Source organism: Pangasianodon hypophthalmus, chromosome 30 (genome assembly GCF_027358585.1).
Source record: "Pangasianodon hypophthalmus isolate fPanHyp1 chromosome 30, fPanHyp1.pri, whole genome shotgun sequence".
Taxonomy (NCBI): domain Eukaryota; kingdom Metazoa; phylum Chordata; class Actinopteri; order Siluriformes; family Pangasiidae; genus Pangasianodon; species Pangasianodon hypophthalmus.
This window is the reverse complement of record NC_069739.1, coordinates 1,064,376-1,089,143: the sequence shown is the minus strand read 5'-3', so window position 1 is coordinate 1,089,143 and position 24,768 is coordinate 1,064,376. Positions and strand designations below refer to the sequence as shown.

Sequence of the window (24,768 nt, the reverse complement as noted above, 5' to 3'; positions counted from 1 at the left end):
GACAATATCCTGTCAACATATCCTATTTATGATAATCATTTTTGACTTTTAGAAATTCAGATTTATTTTGAAAATGTGGTTTTGTCATCCTTTTAACACTTATTCTTTATCCATTGGGCTGGTTTTTTTAGCATAAGCACTTTGAATTGATATTCACTTGAGGCTTTGTTACACACAATTTTGCATAATAACAGTTTCAATTCTCTCATCAGTAACTAGTAGGCCTTCTGTTCCAACAAGGCATGACATCACAAGTATTTATCATGCTGTCACTCAAACTAAGGAGGAGTGATCAATTTCTGTACTATAAAAGCACCACAGCTGCTTGAATCATAAGACATTTGATTACGATTTTTTACAGTTATTGTTTTACAGTGGTCCAGTGCATCCAATATATGAGGTATTTCTTTAAACTCTACTGTATTCATGAACCTGACGGACTTTAACCAATCTGATCGCTGTGTGCATTTCTCCTGTCCAGAGAGATCTGTGTCTCCTGCAGTTTATATCTTACTGTACGTGTGTTCAGCTGCTGTGGTTCTGCTAACAGTGTGTGGAAATCTGCTTGTCATCATCTCTGTTTTTCACTTCAAGCAGCTTCACACACCGACCAACATGCTCGTGCTCTCTCTGGCTGTGTCAGACTTTCTCTTTGGCGCTTTAGTGATGCCATCAATATTAATCTGGACAATTGAGTCCTGCTGGATTTTTGGGAGAGTTTTCTGCATCAGTTTTTGGCTAATTGGTGGCTTTCTCATAATCATATCCATCTATAATATTGCTTTGATCTCTGTGGATCGGTATTTGGCTCTCTCAAACCCATTTCTCTACACAAACACAATCTCAAGGAGGACTATGTGCATTGTGGTTTATTGCAACTGGTGTGTGTGTCTGGCTTATAATGTAACATTCTGTTATTTTAATGGAAGCTTCAAGAGTTTTGTAATGTGTCCTGGAGAGTGTTTTTTCATGCTGAATGAGGTTTGGTCTGTTATTGACCTTGTAGTAACGTTTGTATTTCCACTTTCTGTCATAATCATATTGTATACTCGGGTTTTTGTGATTGCTAAGAAACATGCCACTGCTATCAGAGAGCTTAATAATCACACACGGCCTAAAACACAGAAAATCACCTCACACTCAATGAAATCTGAGAGAAAAGCAGCTAAAGTCCTTGGCATTTTAGTGTCTGTGTTTATGGTGTGTTTACTTCCATATTTTATTTACATTTTATTAGGTGATATTATTGAACTACAGGCAGAAAGTATTCAAAAATTCCTGATTTTGGGTTATCTTAATTCGACCATTAATCCGTTTATTTATGCTCTGTTTTACCCGTGGTTTAGGAGGTGTATCAAATTAATTATAACTCTGCAAATATTCCAAACAGACTCTGCATTAATAAATGTTCTTTCATGAATAGCCTTTTTTACTGCTTCTGATGTCTCCAAATATTGCTATTATATTATGTGACAGTTGTAACAGTATATTACAAAAATTCTAGCCTTCTGCAACAAATCAAATTCCTACTATCAATATAATATCTACTTTAATGATTATTATGTTATATAAAACCAATATTTGGTTTACTATTAAATATTAAGCAATAAATAAAAGATTTTTGTGGAAATGTGATTTGTTACAGAAGCAAAAAGATCTGATGAATATGGGGAATGTCCACAATACTGCAAATTTAACATGTATAGGCCAAAGACAAATAGGATTGCAAAAATGAAAAACGATTAATTTGTGCTTTTACTTTGATTTATTGTTAAAACTATAACATGTCTGACAATTCAAATTTACATAATGGAATTAAAATAACATGTTATTTCTCCCGTAATCTCTTCTGTAGACCCATTTTACAGTACACAAAAAGGGGTAAGCTAATATTGGTTAAAGCTTGCTCACTTGCTTAGCAGATGTCAGAATGAGTAGTAAAACAGTTTTTCAGTGAAAGACACTCTCCAAGTGGCTGAGAGGCGATAGATATGGTTGTCAGGAGGCATAGCACCGGCCATGACCTCAATAGCGTGACCGATGAGGAGGGAGGCCACTAGCCTTGGTTTTGCTGAAAACTCCTTTGAGGTCCTGATATTCTGGGGGTATTTCCACAGAGGTGGGATGCTTGGTCATCGCCTCATGCCAGTTCAGTGAGGACATCTTGATTCAAGCCCAGTCAATAAGCCACTTTGAGCACCTGCTCATGAAGAATAAGTCATTCGATTATGACTTTTTACAGTTAATGTTTGACAATGGTCGTATCCGATATATGAGTTATCGCTTTAAACTCTGTAGACATTAGAGAAATGCTGTATTCATGTGTCCTTAAATACTGTGTGGCTGTAATTGTGTACAGGTGTGTATGATCAGTAAGATGCTGAACATGAACGTGACAGTCTCTGTGGTGATTGGGTGTTGTAGTCCTTGGCTGCCGTATTTGTAGGCCTCTCTGTTGTCTGGGAGTTGAAATCGGCAGCCGTGTTTTTAGGCCGCTTGGTGTTACCTGATGTAACAGTTACATCAATATCACTCTACATTAATTATACGAACCATCGTGGGGCTCAGCACAGACACTTCAAAATAAAAAGCATACAAAAAAAAGAATAAATTGATATTTAAACACACAATAAAGAAAATGATAAATAATATGTATGGGAAAAAACACAAACACTTTTCATGATCAAACCATTCAAAGAAAACAGCCCAACCCCACGTTTACATTTATGTCATTTAGATTATTGTTAAGTTCATTGTTGCTTGAACTCTGGCAATTTCTGGGGCACCACCTGGAGAACAATTAGGACCTCTACTGGGACCCTGGAATAGAGGCAACTCCAGCAGCATTCACAGTGCAGGAAATTCCCAACATTAAGAGCCAGGAAGCCAGCCAATAAAGTGTCCGGTCTAAAATAGTGGACAGCAAGTCAAGCATGCACAATGCACAGCACTGATTCCAAAAAGCAGCCACTACACCGGCTTTAAGCTGTGACAACAAATGAGAAATTACTGGCATGATCTATTGCACAGTATGGACAGAAAGGGATCTTGAACACCTTCAGGCCTACCTATGACAGCAAAAACGAGGAAGCTCAACCCAAACAATGCCTCACCTATTCACAATGCAATACCAATAGTCCAAGCAACAAAGAGGTCACGAGACCACAATGCGGAGACACAGACAGTAAGTCAGGTGACAACACAGGAGTGGGTACTCTACCTGTAGTACACACCTAGGCAGCACATACCTCCCCTTATATGTGCGATTGCAGACAATGCCATATGTGCTAACTATCCAATCCCCAAGCTTAAAATAAATTTAAACAATGAATAGCCATAAAGAAAATGCCTAACCTGCCAACATTGCACAATATTCCACAAACAGGCCACAAGGTCTTGGTTCCCACTAGTGCTCTCAATAATGGATGGAATACCTTGTTAGCCTGAATAAATCTGTTGTCCCAAATGGATGGAATGATTTGGCACCCTTGACCAGGTTTCTTGTGCCTGAGGCTTTAGTCTGTCAGAGGTAAGTGGAGGTTGAGGACTACACTTAAATACTAGAGGGAGTATTTAAATATGTCTAAATACTAAATACATAAGCAGAGCTGGTTTAAATTTTTTATTAAATATTGTTTTAAATAAGCTGTTCCTGTTTCATTGTTTTGGTTTTAATTGCACTTCTCTCAGCATTCTCTGTATACCTGAGGAATGGCAGTGTTAAAAGAATCTTTGCCACACGGTCTTAAAGAGGATCAAACATTTTTTTTTATCAGTTGCTTAAAACCCATGTTTTATACCATTTTAATGGGTATTATATTCATGGCCAGGTAAAATGTCACAGCAGTTGTCAGGTTATTGGGCTCAGTGTGCTCTCTATATATTTTATGAGTTTAGGAGTAGGACCTCTGCACCGCTGAAATTTTTGCATCACGATGCATCGTGCCGCGATATATCTTTACACTCCTAGTGATTAGTCATTGAGAACCATCGACCCATACAAGCGCAATTTAACTTTACACACTGCATTTTTTTTAACTTTTTTTTTTAACATTATTTTTATGTCTTTACCTCATTTGGATGATGCGTTTATCCAAAGCAACTTACAGTTGAGACAGGATACAGCTGAGCAGTTGAGGGTTAAGTCTTACTCAAATGCCCAAGTGTGTTGCTCGGATTTGAATTCATGACCTGCTGATCAGTAGTCCAGTACTGGCGGGCCCATCCCTGGGGGGGGCATTGGGGTGCGATGTCCACCCCATGGCACATCCGTCCCACCCCGCCCCACCCGTACCCACCCACCTGTGCAATGTTGCACCCTCCATCTAACAAAATAAATTTTCTAATGAAATGACAAAAAATGTGTGTTTTACATTTGTGTTTACATTTGAGATTAGACAGATAAAACCTGCTTTGGCACATAGTTTAATTGTGATTTAGCAGCCTAATATAGGAGAAGACCATCAAATCTCTCATATAACTAAAAGATTAAGGATTAAGGATTAAGGACCCACGAAGATAAAGGTTAAGCACTTCGCACATAAAATTTTGGGAGCTAGCATTAGCTAGTAATGTATGGTGTTGAATGATGGATATAAGAAAGTGGCTTAATGTTAAAGGAAATTCAACAGACAAAAATAAAGAGACGTTCAGCTTGGAGTTGGAAGAAAGACACGTTGGGGGGGTAGGGGGATGAGGGGACAAAATCATGACGGAAGGCCAAGCTAACATTAATGTTAACCCTGCAGCTGGAGCCCTGCCGATGTCATTGGTTTACGCGGGATTGGGTGTGAGTGGAACACAATTTCAGCCTCCGGATGATCTTGGAAATGAGAGACCTAATCAAATAGTTCTACAGCAATACTCTGGCCATCCGTTTCAGAACAAGTGTCATTCTTGTGATGTGTGAAAATTTCATTCTCAATATTGAGGAATATCTTCACTGACCACTATCAGTCCATGCACCCTACACATTAGGCATGGCTGGTTCATCTGGCCTTTGAAAGAGACCCTGCATGCGAATGCCAGAATGAATGGAAGGCCAAGGTCTTCAGGGATTCCACACTGAGACACGTTTCCTACAGCTCTTTTAACAGGGAGGTAAAAACTGTTCACTCTGACTCAAACTGAAATGCTTGTGCTACGCTGTGATGCTCTCTGTGCCATGTGCTCTGATGTAGACATCGTCACGGTTCATGGGTTCACTGGACTCTTCTGGCCGTTTAATGTACTACCGCTAATTAATTCATTTGTTTGAGCTGCCACTCATTTACGGCTCTATTTAAGCCTCAGTGTTTGTCCTGTCTTTGTCAGTTCGTTGTTTTCATGTCTGTGTTCTCTACAGTTTCTGCAGTTGCTCTGTTTCCTGGTTCCCTGCACGTCAGACAAGAGGATTGTGTCTCTTCTGCGGAGGGGCGGGACACATTGCCTCGGTCTGCCCGTTAAAAGCCACTGCCCGGCGGTAGGTCAGAGGTTACTGTCGGGTGGGGTGTATGCGAGTAAAGCCTCTTCCACCACTCTCCTCCCGGTTCGGCTGCAACGGGGAAGCACTCTTCATCCCAGTCAAGCCCTTTTGGACTCTGGAGCAGAAGGTAACTTCATGGACATTCAGTTTGCTCACCAACTTCACCTGCCTCACTCTTAACTAGCCCATTACTGTCAGCACTCTCAATGGCCAAACTCTCTCCACTATCACTCACACCACTGGTCCGTTAACTCTCATCACGTCGGGGAATCACTCTGAAGAAATATGCTTCCTACTCGCTGACTCCCCGCTTGCTCCAGTTGTCTTAGGTCACCCCTGGCTTACACTCCATAACCCTCACATTGATTGGCATTCCAATACAGTCTTATAGTGGAGCGAACATTGTCATGCTAACTGTCTTGTGTCTGCCTGTTCGTCTGTGTCTAGTTCTGTTTTCCAAAAGGAGTCGGTGGATCTGTCTAACGTGCCCAAGGAGTACATGGACCTGAAGGGAGTGTTCAGTAAGTCTCGGGCTGCTTCTCTCCCTCCGCACCGTCCCTATGACTGTGCCATAGATTTATTGCCAGGTAAGTCTCTGCCTAACAGCAAGCTTTACTCGCTTTCTGTCCCAGAGAGAGAGGCCATGGAGAAATATATTTCAGACTCATCTGTTGTTCCTCTTCCCCGCAGGTGCAGGGTTCTTTTTTGTGGAGAAAAAAGATGGCTCTGTGCGGCCGTGTATTGATTATCGGGGACTGAACAGCATCACGGTAAGGAACACTTATCCCTTGCCGCTGATGTCTTCAGCTTTCAAGCGGTTGCAATGGGCGTCTTTTTTCACCAAACTGAACCTGCGCAACGCCTATCATCTGGTTCGCATAAGGGAGGGGGATGAGTGGAAAACCACCTTTAATACCCCCAGGGTGCATTTCGAATACCTGGTTATGCTATTTGGCCTGTCCAACGCTCCGGCGGTTTTCCAGGCACTCGTGAATGACGTACTGAGAGATATGGTTGATCAGTTCATATGTGTCTACCTGAATGACATAATGATTTTTTCCTCCTCTCTCCAGGAACATGTTCAGCACGTCTGGCGAGTGCTCCTTCGGCTGCTCGAGAATGGGCTTTTTGTCAAGGCGGAGAAATGCGTTTTTCATGCACAGTCAGTCCCGTTTCTGGGGTTCATCGTTTCGTCCGAGGGGGTGCGCATGGATCCCGATAAGATAAAGGCTGTGGTGGATTGGCCGACCCCTGACTCCCGCAAAGCCCTGCAGAGGTTTCTGGGGTTCGCCAATTTTTAACGGAATTTCATTCGCAACATCAGCCAACTAGCTGCCTCTCTGACTGCCTTGACCTCCACCAAGACTGCGTTCAGCTGGTGTAGCGCAGCCCACACTGCGTTTACCAACCTCAAGAGCCGCTTTGTTTAGGCCCCTATTCTCATTGCCCCCGACCCTTTGCGTCAGTTTGTGGTGGAGGTCGACACTTCAGAGGTGGGGGTGGACGTGGTTCTGTCCCAGCACTCCTCCGCAGATGGCAAGATGCATCCGTGCGCCTTTTTTTCTCATCGTCTGTCCCTCGCCGAACAGAATTGTGACATTGGTAATAGAGAGCTGTTGGTGATTAAATTGGCCTTGGAGGAGTGGTGTCATTGGTTGGAGGGCTCGGGAGTGCCTTTTATCGTCTGGACGGATCATAAGAACCTTGGATACATCAGGTCGGCCAAACGTCTCAACTCCAGGCAGGCTCGGTGGGCTCTTTTTTTCGGTCGTTTCGTCTTTTCCATCTCGTACCGTACGGGCTCCAAAAACATCAAGCCCGATGCCTTGTCCCGCGTTTTTGATCGTCCTGATTGGCAGACCACTCCCAAGCTTATTTTACCTGAGAGACTTGTGGTCTCCACCATCACTTGGGAGATTGAGTCTAAGGTCCGCACAGCCTTACAAGGGGTAACGCCTCCTTCCGGGTGCCCACCGTCATCCACTGGAGCCACTGTTCTAAGATCGCATGTCATCCGGGGATTAATCGTACCACCTTTTTGGTCAAACAACGGTTCTGGTGGCCTTTGATGGCTCGTGACATTCGGGATTTTGTTTTGGCCTGTTCGGTCTGTGCTAGGTGTAAGACTTCCAGTCCTCCCCCGGAGGGTCTCCTTCAACCGCTGTCTGTCCCTTCTAGACCCTGGTCCCACATAGCGCTAGATTTCGTGTCTGCCCTACCTCCGTCCCAGGGTAACATGGTAGTTTTGACCATGGTGGACCAGTTCTCGAAGGCGGCCCATTTTATTCCCTGCCTAAATTGCCTTCTGCCAGGGAGACGGCGGTTACTGTCATTGACCACGTCTTTCACATTCATGGCCTCCCGACAGATGTGGTTTCTGACAGGGGTCCCCAGTTTGTTTCCAAATTTTGGAGAGAATTTTGTCGGCTACTGGGGGCAAGTGTTAGTCTTTCTTCTGGTTTCCATCCTCAGAGCAACGGGCAGACCGAGCGAGCCAACCAAGATCTCGAGCGGGTGTTATGATGTTTGGTTTCACAGAACCCATCCTCTTGGAGTCAACAGCTCTCTTGGGTGGAGTACGCGCATAATTCATTTCCAGTGTCATCCACGGGCCTCTCTCCGTTAGAGTGTAGCTTAGGGTACCAGCCACCTATTTTTCCTAGCCTGGAATCCAAAGTCGCGGTCCCCTCTGCCCACGCCTTCCTCCAGAAGTGCCGCCGCACCTGGAGAACTGCTCGTCAGACGCTTCTCCGGGTGGGTGCGTGCACAAAGGCTCAGGCTGATCGCCACCGGTCGAAGCCTCTCTCCATATCTAGTAAATTGGCTCCCAAATTCATTGGCCCATTCATTGTCACTAAAATTCTTAGCCCAGTGGCAGTCCACCTCTCCTATTAATCCGCCAGCCCCCTTTCCCAACACACACACACACCCCGCGTCTAGATGGGGAACGTGCTTATTCGGTTAACCGCATTATGGATATTGCATCATTCCCTTATCGATGATTACAATCGACGGGTAAGCTCTCCTGGTAGCGCCGAGAGGCGCTCCTACGAGGAGGGGTACTGTCACGGTTCATGGGTTCACCGGCTTCTTCTGGCCGTTTTATGTACTACCGCTAATTAGTTCATTTGTTTCAGCTGCCACTCATTTACGGCTCTATTTAAGCCTCAGTGTTTGTCCTGTCTTTGTCAATTCGTTGTTTTCATGTCTGTGTTCTCTACAGTTTCCGCAATTGCTCTGTTTCCCGGTTCCCTCCACTCTGGTGGATTACCGTCGTCTTGCCAGGACTACTGGACTGTTTATTCTTCGTTGCAGCTGAGTGCCACCAAGGAAACCTTCCACCACTGCACCCACAGTTTTCCACTCACAGTACTCAGTCTGTTTGTTTTCTCACTATCTCATTAAAGTGTCACCAAACTCGCACTTGAATCCACCTGGTGTTTTCCTGACAGACATCGAGTGAGTGAGGTTTTTTTTTTAAGGTTCAAGTGTGTGATTAGAATTTGTAATGTGTTGTTGTATCAAAGCATGGGTTGTTAAGCATCTTAATACTGATGTATTATCAGCAGTCTAGGTTTTCTTGTCATATTGTAACAATGTCCATTGTTAAAAGTGCTATACAAATAAAATTGAATTGAATTGAGTTGAATATTGTGGCATTGACATTTTTAGCCTGTAAAAGTATACAATACATTTCTAACCATGTTTAAAGGCCAGATCTCCTGTGAAAACTGACCATAAGCACTTTGAATTGATATTCACTTGAGGCTTTGTTACACACAATTTTGCATAATAACAGTTTCAATTCTCTCACCAGTAACTAGTAGGCCTTCTGTTCCAACAAGGCATGACATCACAAGTATTTATCATGCTGTCACTCAAACTAAGGGGGAGTGATCAATTCCTATACTATAAAAGCACCACAGCTGCTTGAATCATAAGACATTTGATTATTATTTTTTACAGTTACTGTTTTACAGTGGTCCAATGCATCTAATATATGAGGTATTTCTTTAAACTCTACTGTATTCATGAACCTGACGGACTTTAACCAATCTGATCGCTGTGTACATTTCTCCTGTCCAGAGAGATCTGTACCTTCTGAAGTTTATATCTTACTGTATGTGTGTTCAGCTGCTGTGATTCTTCTAACAGTGTGTGGAAATATGCTCGTCATCATCTCTGTTTGTCACTTCAAGCAGCTTCACACACCGACCAACATGCTCGTGCTCTCTCTGGCTGTGTCAGACTTTCTCTCTGGCGCTTTAGTGATGCCATCAATATTAATCTGGACAATTGAGTCATGCTGGACTCTTGGGAGAGATTTCTGCATCAGTTTTTTGCTAATTGGTGGTTTTCTCATGATCGTATCCTTCTATAATATTGCTTTGATCTCTGTGGATCGGTATTTGGCTCTCTCAAACCCCTTTCTCTACACAAGCAAAATCTCGAGGAGGACTATGTGCATTGTGGTTTATTGTAACTGGTGTGTGTGTCTGGCTTACAATATAACATTCTATTATTTTAATGGAACCTTCAAGAGTTTTGTAATGTGTCCTGGAGAGTGTTTTTTCTTGCTGAATGAGGTTTGGTCTGTTATTGACCTTATATATTCATTTATATTTCCCTGTTCTGTCATAATCATATTGTATACTCGTGTTTTTTTGATTGCTAAGAAACATGCCATTGCTATCAGAGAGCTTAACAATCACACACGGCCTAAAACACAGAAAATCACCTCACACTCAATGAAATCTGAGAGAAAAGCAGCTAAAGTCCTTGGCATTTTAGTGTCTGTGTTTATGGTGTGTTTACTTCCGTATTTTATTTACAGTTTATTAGGTGATATTATTGAACTACAGACAGAAACATTACTGAAAGTTTTGGTTGTGGTTCATCTTAATTCCACCATTAATCCGGTTATTTATGCTCTGTTTTACCCGTGGTTTAGGAGGTGTTTTAAATTAATTATAACTCTGCAAATATTCCAAACAGACTCTGCATTAATAAAGATTCTTTCATGAATAGCCTTTTTTACTGCTTCTGTGTCGATATATTGCTATTATATTATGTGACAGTTGTAATAGTATATTACAAAAATTCTAGCCTTCTGTAACACATCAAATTCCTACTATCAATATAATATCTATCTACTTTATCGATTATTATGTTATATAAAACCAATATTTGGTTTACTATTATATATAAAGCAATACATAATACATGTATATATTTTTGTGGAAATGTGATTTGTTATGGAAGCTCAAAGTAAAAAATTACAGTTAATAAAAAAGATCTGATGAATATGGGGAATGTCCACAATACTGCAAATTTAACATGTATAGGCCAAAGACAAACAGGATTGCAAAAATTAAAAAAAGATTAATTTGTGCTTTTACTTTGATTTACTGTTAAAATTATAACATGTCTCACAATTCGAAATTCCATATTGGAATTTTAAAAAAATGTTATTTCTCCTGTAATCTCTGCTGTAGAACCATTTTACAGTACACAAAAAGTGATAAGTTAATAATGGTTAAAGCTTGCTCACTTGCTTAGCAGATGTCAGAATGAGTAGTAAAACAGTTTTTCAGTGAAAGACACTCTCCAAGTGGCTGAGAGGCGATAGATATGGTTGTCAGGAGGCATAGCACCGGCCATGTCCTCAACAGCGTGACTGATGAGGAGGGAGGCCACTAGCCTTGGTTTTGCTGAAAACTTCCTGCCTGAATAAATCTGTTGTCCCAAATGGATGGAATGATTTGGCACCCTTGGCCAGGTTTCTTGTGCCTGTGGCTTTAGTCTGTCAGAGGTAAGTGAAGATTGACTTAAATACTAGAGGGAGCATTTAAATATGTCTAAATACTAAATATATAAGCAGAGCTGGTTTAAATTTTTTATTAAATATTGTTTTAAATAAGCTGTTCCTGTTTCACTGTTTTTGTTTTAATTGCACTTCTCTCAGCATTCTCTGTATACCTGAGGAATGGCAGTGTTAAAAGAATCTTTGCTACACGGTCTTAAAGAGGATCAAACATTTTTTTATCAGTTGCTTAAAACCCATGTTTTATATCATTTTAATGGGTATTATATTCATGGCCAGGTAAAATGTCACAGCAGTTGTCGGGTTATTGGGCTCAGTGTGCTCTCTATATATTTTATGGGTTTAGGATTAGGCCCTCTGCACATTGTGAAATTTTTGCATCAGGAAGAATCGTGCCGCAATATATCTTTACACCTCTAGTGATTAGTTATTGAGAACATCGACCCATACAAGCGCAATTTAACTTTACACACTGCATTTTTTTAAACATTATTTTTACATCTTTACTTCATTTGGATGATGTGTTTATCCAAAGCAACTTACAGTTGAGACAGGATACAGCTGAGCAGTTGAGGGTTAAGTCTTACTCAAGGGCCCAAGTGTGTTGCTCGGATTTGAATTTATGACCTGCTGATCAGTAGTGCAGTACTGGCGGGCCCATCGCTGGGGGGGGGGCATTGGGGTGCGATGTCCACCCCATGGCACATCTTGTGCCCCCCGCCCCACCCGTACCCACCCACCTGTGCAATGTTGCACCCTCCATCTAACAAAGTAAATTTTCTAATGAAATGAAAAAAATGTGTGTTTTGCATTTGTGTTTACATTTGAGATTAGACAGATAAACCCTGCTTTGGCACATAGTTTAATTGTGATTTAGCAGCCAAATATAGAAGAAGACCATCAAATCTCTCAAATAACTACAAGATTAAGGATGACCCGTGAAGATCAAGGTTAAGCACGCCGCACATAAAATTTTGGGAGCTAGCATTAGCTAGTAATGTATGGTGATCAATGATGGATATAAGAAAGTGGCTTAATGTTAAAGGAAATTCAACAGACAAAAATAAAGAGATGTTCAGCTTGGAGTTGGAAGAAAGACACGTTGGGGGGGTAGGGGGATGAGGGGACAAAATCATTATGCAAGTCCAAGCTAACATTAATGTTAACCCTGCAGCTGGAGCCCTGCCAATGTCAATGGTTTACGTGGGATTGGGTGTGAGTGGAACACAACTTCAGCCTTCAGATGATCTTGGAAATGAGAGACCTAATCAAGTAGTTTTACACCAATACTCTGGCCATCCATTTCAGAATAAGAGTCATTCTTGTGATGTGTGAAAATTCATTTTCAGTATTGAGGAATGTCTTCACTGTCCACTGTCGGTCCATACACCATACACATAAGGCAGCTGGTTCACCTGGCCTTCGAAAGAGACCCCGCATGCGAATGCCAGAATGAATGGAAGGCCAAGGTCCTCAGGGATTCCACACCAAGATGCGTTGCCTGCAGCTCTTTTAACAGTGAGTTAAAAACTGTTCAGTCTGACTCAAACTGAAAATGATTGCGCTACACTGTGATGCTCTCGGTGCCATGTGCTCTGATGCAGACATCGAGTGAGTGAGGTTTTTTTTTTTTTTTTAAGGTTTGAGTGTGTGATAAGAATTTGTACTTGTGTTTTGTATCAAAGCATGGGCTGTTAAGCATCTTAATACTGATGTATTATCAGCAGTCTAGGTTTTCTTGTCATATTGTGGCATTGGCATTTTTACCCTGTAAAAGTATACAGTACATTTCTAACCATGTTTAAAGTCTGGACTCCCTGTGAAAACTGACATAAGCACTTTGAATTGCTATTCAAGTTGTTATTCATTGCTATTCAATTTGTTACTCACAATTTTGCATAACAACAGTTTCAATTCTCTCACCAGTAACTAGTAGGCCTTCTGTTCCAACAAGGCATGACATCACAAGTATTTATCATGCTGTCACTCAAACTAAGGAGGTGTGATCAATTTCTATACTATAAAAGCACCACAGCTTCTTGAATCATAAGACATTTGATTACGATTTTTTACAGTTACTGTTTTACAGTGGTATAATGCATTCAATATGAAGTGTTTCTTTAAACTCTACTGTATTCATGAACCTGACAGACTTTAACCAATCTGATCGCTGTGTGCATTTCTCCTGTCCAGAGAGATCTGTATCTCCTGCAATTTATATGTCACTGTACATGTTTGGATTTGCTGTGATTCTGCTAACAGTGTGTGGAAATATGCTCGTCATCATCTCTGTTTGTCACTTCAAGCAGCTTCACACACCAACCAACATGCTGGTGCTCTCTCTGGCTGTATCAGACTTTCTCTTTGGTGCTTTAGTGATGCCATCAATATTAATCTGGACAGTAGAGTCCTGCTGGACTTTTGGGAGAGATTTATGCATCAGTTTTTGGCTAATTGGTGGATTTCTCATGATTGTTTCCATCTATAATATTGCTTTGATCTCTGTGGATCGGTATTTGGCTCTCTCAAACCCGTTTCTCTACACAAGCAAAATCTCGAGGAGGACTATGTGCATTGTGGTTTATTGTAACTGGTGTGTGTGTCTGGCATATAGCATAACATTCTATTATTTTAATGGAACCTTCAAGAGTTCTGTAATGTGTCCTGGAGAGTGTTTTCTCTCTCTGAATGAGGTTTGGTCTGTAATTGATCTTGTATATTCATTTATATTTCCACTTTCTGTCATAATCATATTGTATACTCGAGTTTTTGTGATTGCTAAGAAACATGCCACTGCTATCAGAGAGCTTAACAATCACACACGGCCTAAAACACAGAAAATCACCTCACAGTCAATGAAATCTGAGAGAAAAGCAGCTAAAGTCCTCTGTATTTTAGTGTCTGTGTTTATGGTGTGTTTACTTCCATATTTTATTTACACTTTATTAGGTGATGTTATTGAACTACAGACAAAAACATTACTGAAAGTTTTGGTTGTTGTTCATCTTAATTCCACCATTAATCCGTTTATTTATGCTCTGTTTTACCCGTGGTTTAGGAGGTGTTTTAAATTAATTATAACTCTGCAAATATTCCAAACAGACTCTGCATTAATAAATGTTCTTTCATGAATAGCCTTTTTTACTGCTTCTGATGATGTGCCCAAATATTGCTGTTATGTTATGTGACAGTTCTAACAGTATATTGCATATATTCTAGCCTTTTGTAACAAATCAAATTCCTACTATCAATATAATATTTATTTTATTGGTTATTATTTTATGTTATATTAAACCTTATTTGGTTTACTATTATATGTAAAGCGATAAATAAAACATATTTTTTGTGCAGATGTAATTTGTTACAGAAGCTCAAAATAAAAAATTAAATATAAATAAAAAAGATCTGATGAACATGGGGCATGTCCAAAATACTGCAAATTTAACATGTATAGGCCAAAGACAAACAGGATTGCAAAAATTAAAAAAGATTAATTTGTGCTTTTACTTTGATTTACTGTTAAAATTATAACGTCCCACCATTCTAAATATTTTTAAAAAATGTTATTTCTCCTGTAAGCTCTGCTGTAGACCCATTTTAAAAGACACAAAAAGTGGTAAGCTAATAATGGTTAAAGCTTGCTCACTTGCTTAGCAAGTCAGCTATGGGGCACTCAGAATGAGTAGCAAAACAGTTTTTCAGTGAAAGACACTCTAAAAGGTTCAAAGGGTGATGGACAGAGACCTCATCATGGTGAAGGAGCTTGCGTACATTGGTGAACCTTAGGGTATCCTCTTCTGTTCTCCCTCTATACTCGAATTCTCAGTGATCATCACATGGGTTTTCATACCCCTTCTATACTGATGACACTCAACGTTCCCCTCTCAGGCACTCGCATTTCTGCACAGATCTTATCATTTCTGGCAGACATCTCGTGGATGACAGCTCATCAGCTGAAACTAATTCCCAGCAAGACTGAGCTGCTATACATCCCTGGAGATGTCAACCTTATGATCTCTATCTCACCATCTGTCACTGCAAGCAACCTTGGGCAACCAACCATGCTGTTTGCCTCATATTGCTAACTTGATTCAGGCCACTCAGGTGCTTGTTCAGTCTCTACCTTAAGACACTTACTACACCCAGTCTACTCCACACTCTTATCAAACCTGTAGCATGGCTCAACTGAACTCACCATTTGTCAAGGTACAAGAAAGACATGCATCCAGACTCTTTTCTGTCCTAGCACCCAGGTAGGTTCGCTCTGGATAAGGGCATCTGCCAAATGCCATAAATGTAAAAAAAATGTAAGGTAGTCATATGAACTCCCCCTGGGAGTCACTGGCAGTCTTCAAATCATGACTAAAGACCCGCCTATTCATTCATAATTTATTTTAAAAACTTTATCATCTTGTATTTTTCACTATAATCATAGTCTTGTGCTTTTCATACTATACTAACCTCCCCAACAGGGTTTTCAGGCTGATGGTACTCTTAGACTCTGACCTAGTAAACAAGCATAATGATATAGAGACAAACCACTTCTCTAAGTCGCTCTGGATAAGGACATCTGATAAATGATCTAAATGTGTAGATGCCAGATAGACTGCCCTCAGTGCCAGGTGGTTGGCACTCTTGGTTTCTTGGTTTCACACAGCTTTTGTGCCTCTGTGGCATCTGTAGTCACTATTTCTATCTACTGGGGAACCGCTCCCAGACAAACCCCTTCTTTGAGGAAAGCCTCATGTCTCCAGAGAGTTAGAGACTGTCCCCCTCTCACAGGGTCAAGGACAGATTTCTGTCTATGGTAATTGGGATTTAGTCACAGGCCAATAACCCACTTCTAAAAATTTTCTTTATTTCAGAAGCTCCAAGGGAATTATCTTTGCAGCTGTAGTTAACAAATCTGGGAACCTGAGTAGTGCAATAGAAAATTACTCAGCCTATTGTTTAGAGATTTTGAGATTGAATTGTAATGATGCCACTGCCATCCACAGCAAGGAGCCAAGATAGCAAAATTAGTTGCATTCTCTTGGTTAGAGGGATGGTATATTTGTTGCACCACAACATACTGTCACATTTTATACATGTGCGGAATTAATGTAATTTGCCACATGTAACTTGTTACTTGTTGTATACTGCCTTCGCCAAGTGTTTGGTCTCGTGCTTATGCTATCATGCTATCATGAGTCTTAATCAGGTCACTGCGTCATGCCACGTCATTACATGCCAACATGGTTGTTTATGGAAGTGGTTTTAAATGGGAGGGGAGACAACAAAGGAAAGTGTGCTCAGCTGTTTACGACAAAACACTAGTGGATTTCTGTCACGGTTACCTGTGGAGATCACTGCTGAGGAATACTTGTGGGACTATTTTTCCTTTTACTTTTTGGATCATGAAGGCATTTGCCAGTGAGATTATTGGACCCGGTGGGTTTGGAGGGCATAGTTTAAATATTTGGTGACTATACTTTTTATATAACACACTACAACTACTGAACTTATTTGGTGTTTATTTGGTGTTGTTACAGAGTGGTGGCCCGTTTGGGGTATCTTTTTACTTTGTGTTATTAAAAAGAAAAAAAAAATGGACTTCACAAATGAGCACAATGTAAATAGTAACACTGTTGACGGGAGTGCTAAAGGCTAAAGCTGAGGTCCCAGAGATCTTGCCGGGGTGACCGTCACAAAGCCTCATGACTCCAGACTCATTACACCCTTCCTACTCCAGGTGCCGCTGACAGTTAGTGGGAAGGAAGTGAAAGAGATCCTTGACACAGGCAGTACTTATACCCTGATGCAGCAGAGTCTATGGAGATAAGGATATGACCAACATTGACCCACACCTCCAGCAAAAATTCGTTATGGCAGATGGGAAAGTGCATTGCTCCAGAGCCAAGAGGCCTATTTAGTCTGAATGCCATGGTTCCATATTTCTTACTGGGCTGTCAAAATGTTAGCCAGAAGAGAAGCCCAAGAGCAAAGGGCCACTCAAAAAAAATCCAGAAAGACCTGGAAGCAGCGGGTACAATCATCACAGAGAAAACAATAGGCAATGCACTCCACTGCCAGAATCTCCATTCACGATCACCCCAGAAGAGACTCCATTACTGATGAAAAAGGTTGTTGAAGTGTGTTTGAAGTTTGCTACAGAACATTTGGAGAAGTCTGTAGATTACTGCAAGAATGTAGTGTGGGCAAACGTGACAAAAATCAAACTTCTCAGCAACAATACAATGTGCCATGTTTGGAGGGGAAATGGCTCTGTATATGACCCTAGAAATACCATACCAACAGTGAAGTACGAAGGTGGAAGCATCATGGTATGTTGCCGTTTTTCTTCTCATGATAGTGGCAGAATCCAAATTATTAAAGGGAAGATGAATGGAGCAATTTCCCAGGAAATTCTTGAAAAGAATCTGTTTCCATCCACCAGGATAATGAGGATGACACATGAGTGGACCTTCCAGCAGGACAACGATCTAAAACTACTGCAAAGGAGTCTCTCAGTTAGCTCCATAGGAAGAAAATAAAGGTGTTGGAATGTCTCCCTGACGCAGAGCTGATGTTGACTGCCCATCACCACCTCCCCATCCAATGCTGTTCATATTCCACACCGTACCTTGGTACTGCAGAGCACATCCACAAACATTTCTCACACTAATGCTTGAAACCCTGGCCAACTTGTCCCAAGAATTAGTGGATAGTTGAGGCTGGGACTAACCACCAGCTCTACTCTATGCTTTTGCCTCAGAATTAAATAATGACTTGCATCAGTAGATATGCGTAAACATCCCTGTACACACACCTCACCTTCACCTGTCACACATTTCCCAGCACCCCGCCTTGAATCAGAGTTTGGTGGACTGAGGTCTGGTTACAACCCAAGTTCACCAAGGCCTGATGTGTACTCTCTGTATACTCGAAGGTATACAGTATGTTCCTGCTCGATCGGGGGAGACTTGAGGTGCATTAGGGATCCGGATCCACCTTCTACCTCCATGACAGTACACTGATCCCGGAAAGACCTGGAATCCCCACAGCACCAGGAAACCAGCCCCATTCCTGGTGGGTGCGGATGGTTCCACCCTGGGGCCCTGGCACTGGCACCTCAGTCCTGGGGAGTTGGAACTTGGGGGCAGAGAAGGGAAGGAGGAGAGAGAGAGGAAAAGAAGGGATGCCTTCTGCTGTGGACGCAACCAGTTGATCCTCAGCTAGCTGGATGGTGTCAGTGAGGGGTGCCAATTGATGGCATCGGACCCCCTCCATTGTTCTGGTTGGCAGTCATGCGATGAACTGTTCGACCACCACCAGATAAAGAATTCCTTTGGCGTTCCTTTCCTCTGCCAGCATCCACCACCAAGTCCTTGAGCTGCTGTGTGAAAAGATAAACAGGCAGCCGACCTCCATGAGGGTCAGGGACCAGTAGCACTGGCAATGTTCTTCTGGAGTCTGGCCTACATGTTGCAATAATGTCTCCAGGTTACTGATGTAACCATGGTTCCCCGAGGGAACGAGACGCTGCGTCGAAACTCTATGGGAACGCCTTGAGTGTGACCGTGCTCTGAAAACATGTGTAATCAGTCCAAACGCCGCGCTAGCTTCTGAGAAATGAGGCATGCACAGCAGGGATGCCGGAAGTGTGCCACTGAGACGCAGCGTCTCGTTCCCTCGGTGAACCATGGTTACATGCGTTACCTGGAGACGTTCCCCTTCAGGAACTCAAGCTGCGTCGAAACGCTATGGGAACGTGTATGCCCACGCCGCCAGACTTACAAATCCCTGCCTAGTGTGGAAAGGGCACAGCTCAAGGCAAAAGGACAGAAGAGGCAGGAGTGGCTCGCATATACAGGCCGTAGAACCTGGCAAACGTCAGGGGCGTGGACCAACCCGCCGCGTTGCAGATGTCCTGTATGGACACACCTGCGAGAAAGGCCTTCGGGGCCGCCACACCTCGGGTAGAGTGAGCCTTGACCCCCAAGGGTGAGGGGAGACCAGAGGACTCATAAGCCAGGGAAATGGCCTCCACAATCCACCGGCTGAGGGTCTGCTTGGTAGTAGGAAGACCCCTCTTCGGGGGACCAAAGCATACGAGCAATTGGTCCGCCCTCCTCCACAGGGCAGCTCCTGTACCAACTGGGCAGTGAACAGGGTCGCAGGGGAGCACAGGAGGCAATGCTTTGTTTCTGTGCCTCCCTGTGAGAGGAGGCAGTACATGGAGGGGGCTGCCCCCACCCAGCAGCCCCACAAGCCAGAGAGCGGCGAGGGAGAAACCGCTGGAACGCCGCCGCCTGTGTACGAGCCTGCTGGAACCTGTCGACGACGGAGCTAACAGCGTCGCCGAACAGAGCAGAGAGCGCAGAGCAGAGAGCACCAGCGCCCCGCCCCGTCCATAAGAACGACCCTGTTCCTCTTTTCCATGTCGGACAGGGTCAGCCAGAGGTGTCTCTCCGCCACCACCAGGACTGCCATAGACCGGCCGATAGCATGGGCGGTCTCCTTGGTGGCGCGGAGAGAAAGATCAGCGGCCCGCCTGAGCTCCGTCACTTGCTCAGATGGCATCTCCCTGTGCTCATCCAGCTCTTCGAGCAGGTCGGCCTGGTACGCCTGTAACACCACCATGGTGTGCAGACATGCACCAGCCTGACCCGCTGCCGTGTACGCCTTGCCCACCAGCGCTGAGGTGGTCCGCAGCGGCTTGGTGGGCAGCGCCGGAGCCTTCAGGGACGATGCCGCACCAGGGGACAGATAGCTAGCTAGCATCTGTTCAACCCTGGGCATCGCCCTGTAGCCAGTCTGGTCCAGCCCTGAGGGAGGGTGAGGAAGGAGAGTGAGGAAGGAGAAAAGGACTCGCCCGTCTCCATTCCCTCCGCCAGATCCATCTGCGAGCCCCACGAGCGCAACCGCCACTCTGCCTCGGCAGAAGCAGGGCCGGCACCGCGAGGCACCCGAGTGAAGGCTCCCTCCTCGAAGATAGCCTTCCGGGAGCGAACACACGCAGCGGCAAACGACTCTGCGTGCTCCACTCCCAAGCAGACAACGCAAAGACTGTGTGTATCCCCGCCGGTAATAAAACGTAGGCAGGGAGGAACACACAGCCTAAAACGCTGTCCACTCTCGCCCCGTTTCAGTTTCGTTTTGTCCTTGGCCTTAGGCATGCCGCAGACAACACAGAAAGACAAACAATAGACAGACAATATCACACAGAGCGCTTGCTGAATGACAGAAAGCTAGCGCGGCGTTTGCCGCTCTGGCTTTTATGCTTCTGGGTCGCTACGTCACCCCGCCCGTGATGTCTCGCCCATCCATTGGACTGATTACACATGCTATTCAGAGCGCGGTCATGCTGAAGGCGTTCCCATAGCGTTTCGACGCAGCTCGAGTTCCTGAAGGGGAACTCCCTTTTTATGCTATGGTAATTCAGCTACACACATGGTGGCAGCTGCTGGGTGGCAAGATGGGCCTACCTTAACCACATAGTGAGCTGAAGCAGCCATAGATGGAGGGGCTACAGATGGAGAAGCCATGGGTTGCAGCAGCATTTGGGCCACCCATCAGTTCTCGGCCTGCTCCTGAGCGATGGCTTCAAACCGCTGCTGTTGTTTGCAGTGCAAGTTAAGGAGGGTTTAATGTTGTGTCTGATGGAGGCTGGCAACGGACTTAATGAGTTGGCTAAGAGGAGCAGCTTCCATGGCAGTGTCTGATGCCTCCTCCTGGGTTTCAGCACCACTGTAGAACCCATTGTGTCTGTGTGCAGGAGGAGACAGGTGAATTTCTTTGGAGCTTGATTTTTCTTTTCTTTTTATGTTTCTTTATTTCCTCTCTGTGTTTTCAGCATGCACCCTTTCCACTTAATAAATCAAATTAACTGAAACCAAAACACAAAGCCAATCATGGCTCATTATGTTCAAGTTCCAGTTCAATTTGAATTTAATCATGCTCTGAAGGGGTGCGTGGGTTCTCAACAAGCTCTGCTGTCTCTCTGTCTCTCTCTGGGCTGCATCATTACTGAAAGAACAAACAAAGAACATATAAGTAAACTGCCTTTAATCACGCACAAGTGAGAAATAATCATGCATTATCTGCCAGTTCAACCCGCTTCCTCCCTTTGCGAAGCCAATGCTCAAATACACCCCTGCTGCTGCAAACTTGGTTTAGCAGGAGTCTGCATTGGAAAGCGTGCGATTAACCTGGCACACATGTTGCTTATTTGTATGTGGGCTATATTAACAGGCTTTTTGTCACTTCTCCTCTCTCCAAGCCAGAGTGATGTGTGTGTATGGGCGTGTGTGGGTGTGTATGTGTGTGTATGGGTGAACAAGTGAGCCAGAGTGAGCTGCTGGAAAGCAGCCAAGCCCCAGTTCTTTTCGTTCTGTTATTTTGTTTGTTTTAGGAATAAAAAGCACATATCCAACCACTACCTGAGTTCATTGAGTTCTTCCATTGACAGCTGAAATCTGCTGCACTGGTACCAAAAACCTGGGAGATCAGTGCAGAACAGCCTTGCTGACATGGAGCCAAATCTCATGATGCAGATAATCCACTTCCTGGCCAAATGCAGGACCAGCAGTATCACATTCTCATGGGTCTGCAGCAACAACAGCATTTAATCCTCAAGAAAATTGTGGAGGACCAAGCTGCGGACTGAGCCACCATCATGGCCTCTTCCTCCTCCTTAACTCCAAGCCTCTCCCTAAGTTCCTTCTCACTGGCAATAATGACATTCAGGGATGATGGCACTAGACTATTTCATCGCCCAGCTGCCGGGGGGAATGTCTGGGTGGGTCCAGTTCCAACAAACCAGGCTTACTGAAACCATCCAGGCGGCAGAGGCTCACATGTCTGCGTGCGTGGACTCAGGTACCCAGTGTGCCATCAAGCTCACAACCAAAGCCCAGCCCACTTGAGCACCATGGCAGAAGTGACTGCCACCAGCCACAGCTGCCTTGCATCCAGCAGCCCCACCTCCTGTATAGGCATTTCCTGCACAGATGCTGGTAGGGGAGCCAGATATGGATGCTGGGAAGAGAAGTGGCATGCTGGAGTCAAGCACACAGCCTCCCCAACTCATCTAACATTACTTTTTCTCTTTTTCCTTTTCCCCAGGGTGCTACAGAGGCCCGGAGAGCTGTAACAGGGCCTGGGAGTCTGTCAAGCTAGAACTGAGACAATTCCAAGCAGAGTGTCCGTGGAGTGATGTTGGACAAGTGCTTCAGATCTCTGTGGTCCCATGGCCCTCCCCTGATCTGCAGTCGACATACTGAGTACTAGATAGTACTCAAGGGGGTATACTTCATATTCAGTGTGCACAAAGGGCATTGCTTTGTGTTAGTTTTAGTGGATTAAGCAATGCATTACCCAGAAGCTTTGCCTCTTTGCTCATCTCAACTCAGTATGCATCTGCCAAGTCACACAATTTAATAAATATATGGAAAACAGTATAACCTCATCAGTAGAGAGATTAGAATCTGTCAATCCAATCCAATCGCCCAAACTAATTTCACTAATTATTTTCTTCAAAAATATCAACTTGTGTTCTAGATGCCTTAGCTAAATATTTATGCCAACAAATACTACCAGAAGCATCCGAACCTATATCGAAAATAACAAAATTCTCCCTTAGCACAGACTATGTACCAAAACCCTTTAAACTAGCAGTCATCAAGTCCCTGATTAAAAGTCCCGATCTTGACCCTTGTCAATTGTCAAACTATAGGCCAATATCTCACTTATCTTTATCTCTAAGATGCTAGAAATGGTTGTGGCTCAGCAGTTATGCTGCATTCGACTTGCCTCATAAGTGGTAATTCACAGATTGGAATCACGTTTGATATATATATCTGCCGGCTGGATGATTTCCCTGTGTCCCATAGGGCAATCGTGAAATGTTTTTATGTTTACGTTATATCTTTATTTGCTATTATTGTGTATAATGTTTTATTTTATAGTGTAAAGATATAAAGATGGTTATGTATGATATGGGTGTATTATTGTAAAATATGTGCCTATTTACCCTGTACCTTCCCTGTTATTTGGTTTAATCCAAAGAGGGGCAGGTCTTAGAGTTTAAAAGAGAGCCCCAAACCAGTGTGTGGTGTGGTTGGTAAGTTGGTCGTTGTTTTCGAGCAAGCGTGCAACTGTTGTGCCGTGAGCAATATTTGTTGGAGTATAAATTATTGTATATAGAGTTAAGTATTTTTTGTTTGTCTGTTTGTTTGTTTGTTTGTCTGTTTGTAACTTTGTATATAGCTTTGGGTTTTTTTTTCCCCTACTGGATCACCTCTCGAGCACTGTAAATAAATCATCATCTTGCACTATACTATTTCGGTGAGTATTGCCATCATTCTTCCCCTTTTCCCCTGGTGTGGGTTTTTTCAGGAGTCTGTGAAACCACTGCCCCACATTTGTTGTCAGAAGTGGGATGGCTACTCGCAAGACGGTGACGAGAGGTAGGAAGCCAAGGGCAGGGCTTCGCTCCCAGACCAAAGCTATGGCTGAGAAGGATGTTGCCTGGGACTTGGTCGACTCTACTGAGGAGGAGAGAGAGGAGGATCTCCCGACCAGGCTTCCAGCAGGAGGAAGACATTGAGAACTTCTTGCGTCGGTTTGAGCATCTTGCTAGAACCTGGAGGTGGCCAGAGAATGAGTGGAGTTATCGTCTTGTTCCACTGTTAACCGGGCCAGCGCTGGAGGCTCATCTGGCTATGGATGAGGACAGAGCAGAGATCTACACCGACCTAAAGGAGGCTCTGCTGGAGAAATTCAACATCTCTCCAGAGACCTATCATCAGCAGTTCCATGCTGCTTTTACTCCAGCTGGAGAATCACAGACTGAGACCTACCATTGGTTGCAGAACTTGTACCGTCGTTGGGTGAGGCCTGAGCTGCATACAAAGGAGGAAATCGGCGAGACGATTGTCCTAGAACAGCTACTCTGTGTTCTTCCACATGAGATCAGAGTGTGGGTGAAGGAACATGAGCCCACCACTGGACTTGATGCTGCAAAACTGGCTCAGCAGTACATCAATGCTCACCGTGGAAGTCAGCGCTCTCAACCCATGAAAGGTAACTCTAAAAATGCTCCTAGCGGCTTTGAGGAACCTCAGGGCGGCTTAAACGTAACTCATGGACAGAAAGTAGCTCCTGAAAAAAGACTTGTCTGTTTTTATTGTCAACAACCAGGCCACAAAGTGACAGTATGTCCAGTTCGTAAATCCAAACTAACTGGATTTTGCTATGTTCCAAGACAGGAGGACATTGATGTGGACAATGCGCATAAGACACAATATGTTCAAGTGACTGTAAATGGACAATGTTTAAATGCTCTGTTGGACACTGGTAGCTCTGTATCATTACTTAAAAGAAGTCATATGCCACATGTTCCACTTGTTAAGCTGGTCACTGTACAATGTGTTCATGGGAATGTAAAGCAGTACCCTAAGACAGATGTTAATGTATGTGTACAAGATCAGACTTATAT

The 24,768-nt window shown here is 43.6% G+C and overlaps 3 protein-coding genes across 3 annotated transcripts; all 3 read left to right on the top strand.

Moving 5' to 3' along the window:
• Window positions 1-426: 426 nt before the first annotated feature.
• On the top strand, window positions 427-1,419 carry LOC128317883 (trace amine-associated receptor 13c-like). The gene has a single exon (XM_053231869.1). The coding sequence runs from the start codon at window positions 427-429 to the stop codon at window positions 1,417-1,419; it is 993 nt and encodes a 330-aa protein (XP_053087844.1).
• An 8,076-nt stretch (window positions 1,420-9,495) lies between these two features.
• On the top strand, window positions 9,496-10,488 carry LOC113535597 (trace amine-associated receptor 13c-like). Its single transcript, XM_026929036.3, has one exon. It carries the CDS (start codon window positions 9,496-9,498, stop codon window positions 10,486-10,488), a length of 993 nt encoding a protein of 330 aa, XP_026784837.3.
• A 2,938-nt stretch (window positions 10,489-13,426) lies between these two features.
• On the top strand, window positions 13,427-14,419 carry LOC117596527 (trace amine-associated receptor 13c-like). Its single transcript, XM_034301855.2, has one exon. The coding sequence runs from the start codon at window positions 13,427-13,429 to the stop codon at window positions 14,417-14,419; it is 993 nt and encodes a 330-aa protein (XP_034157746.2).
• Window positions 14,420-24,768: the final 10,349 nt, after the last annotated feature.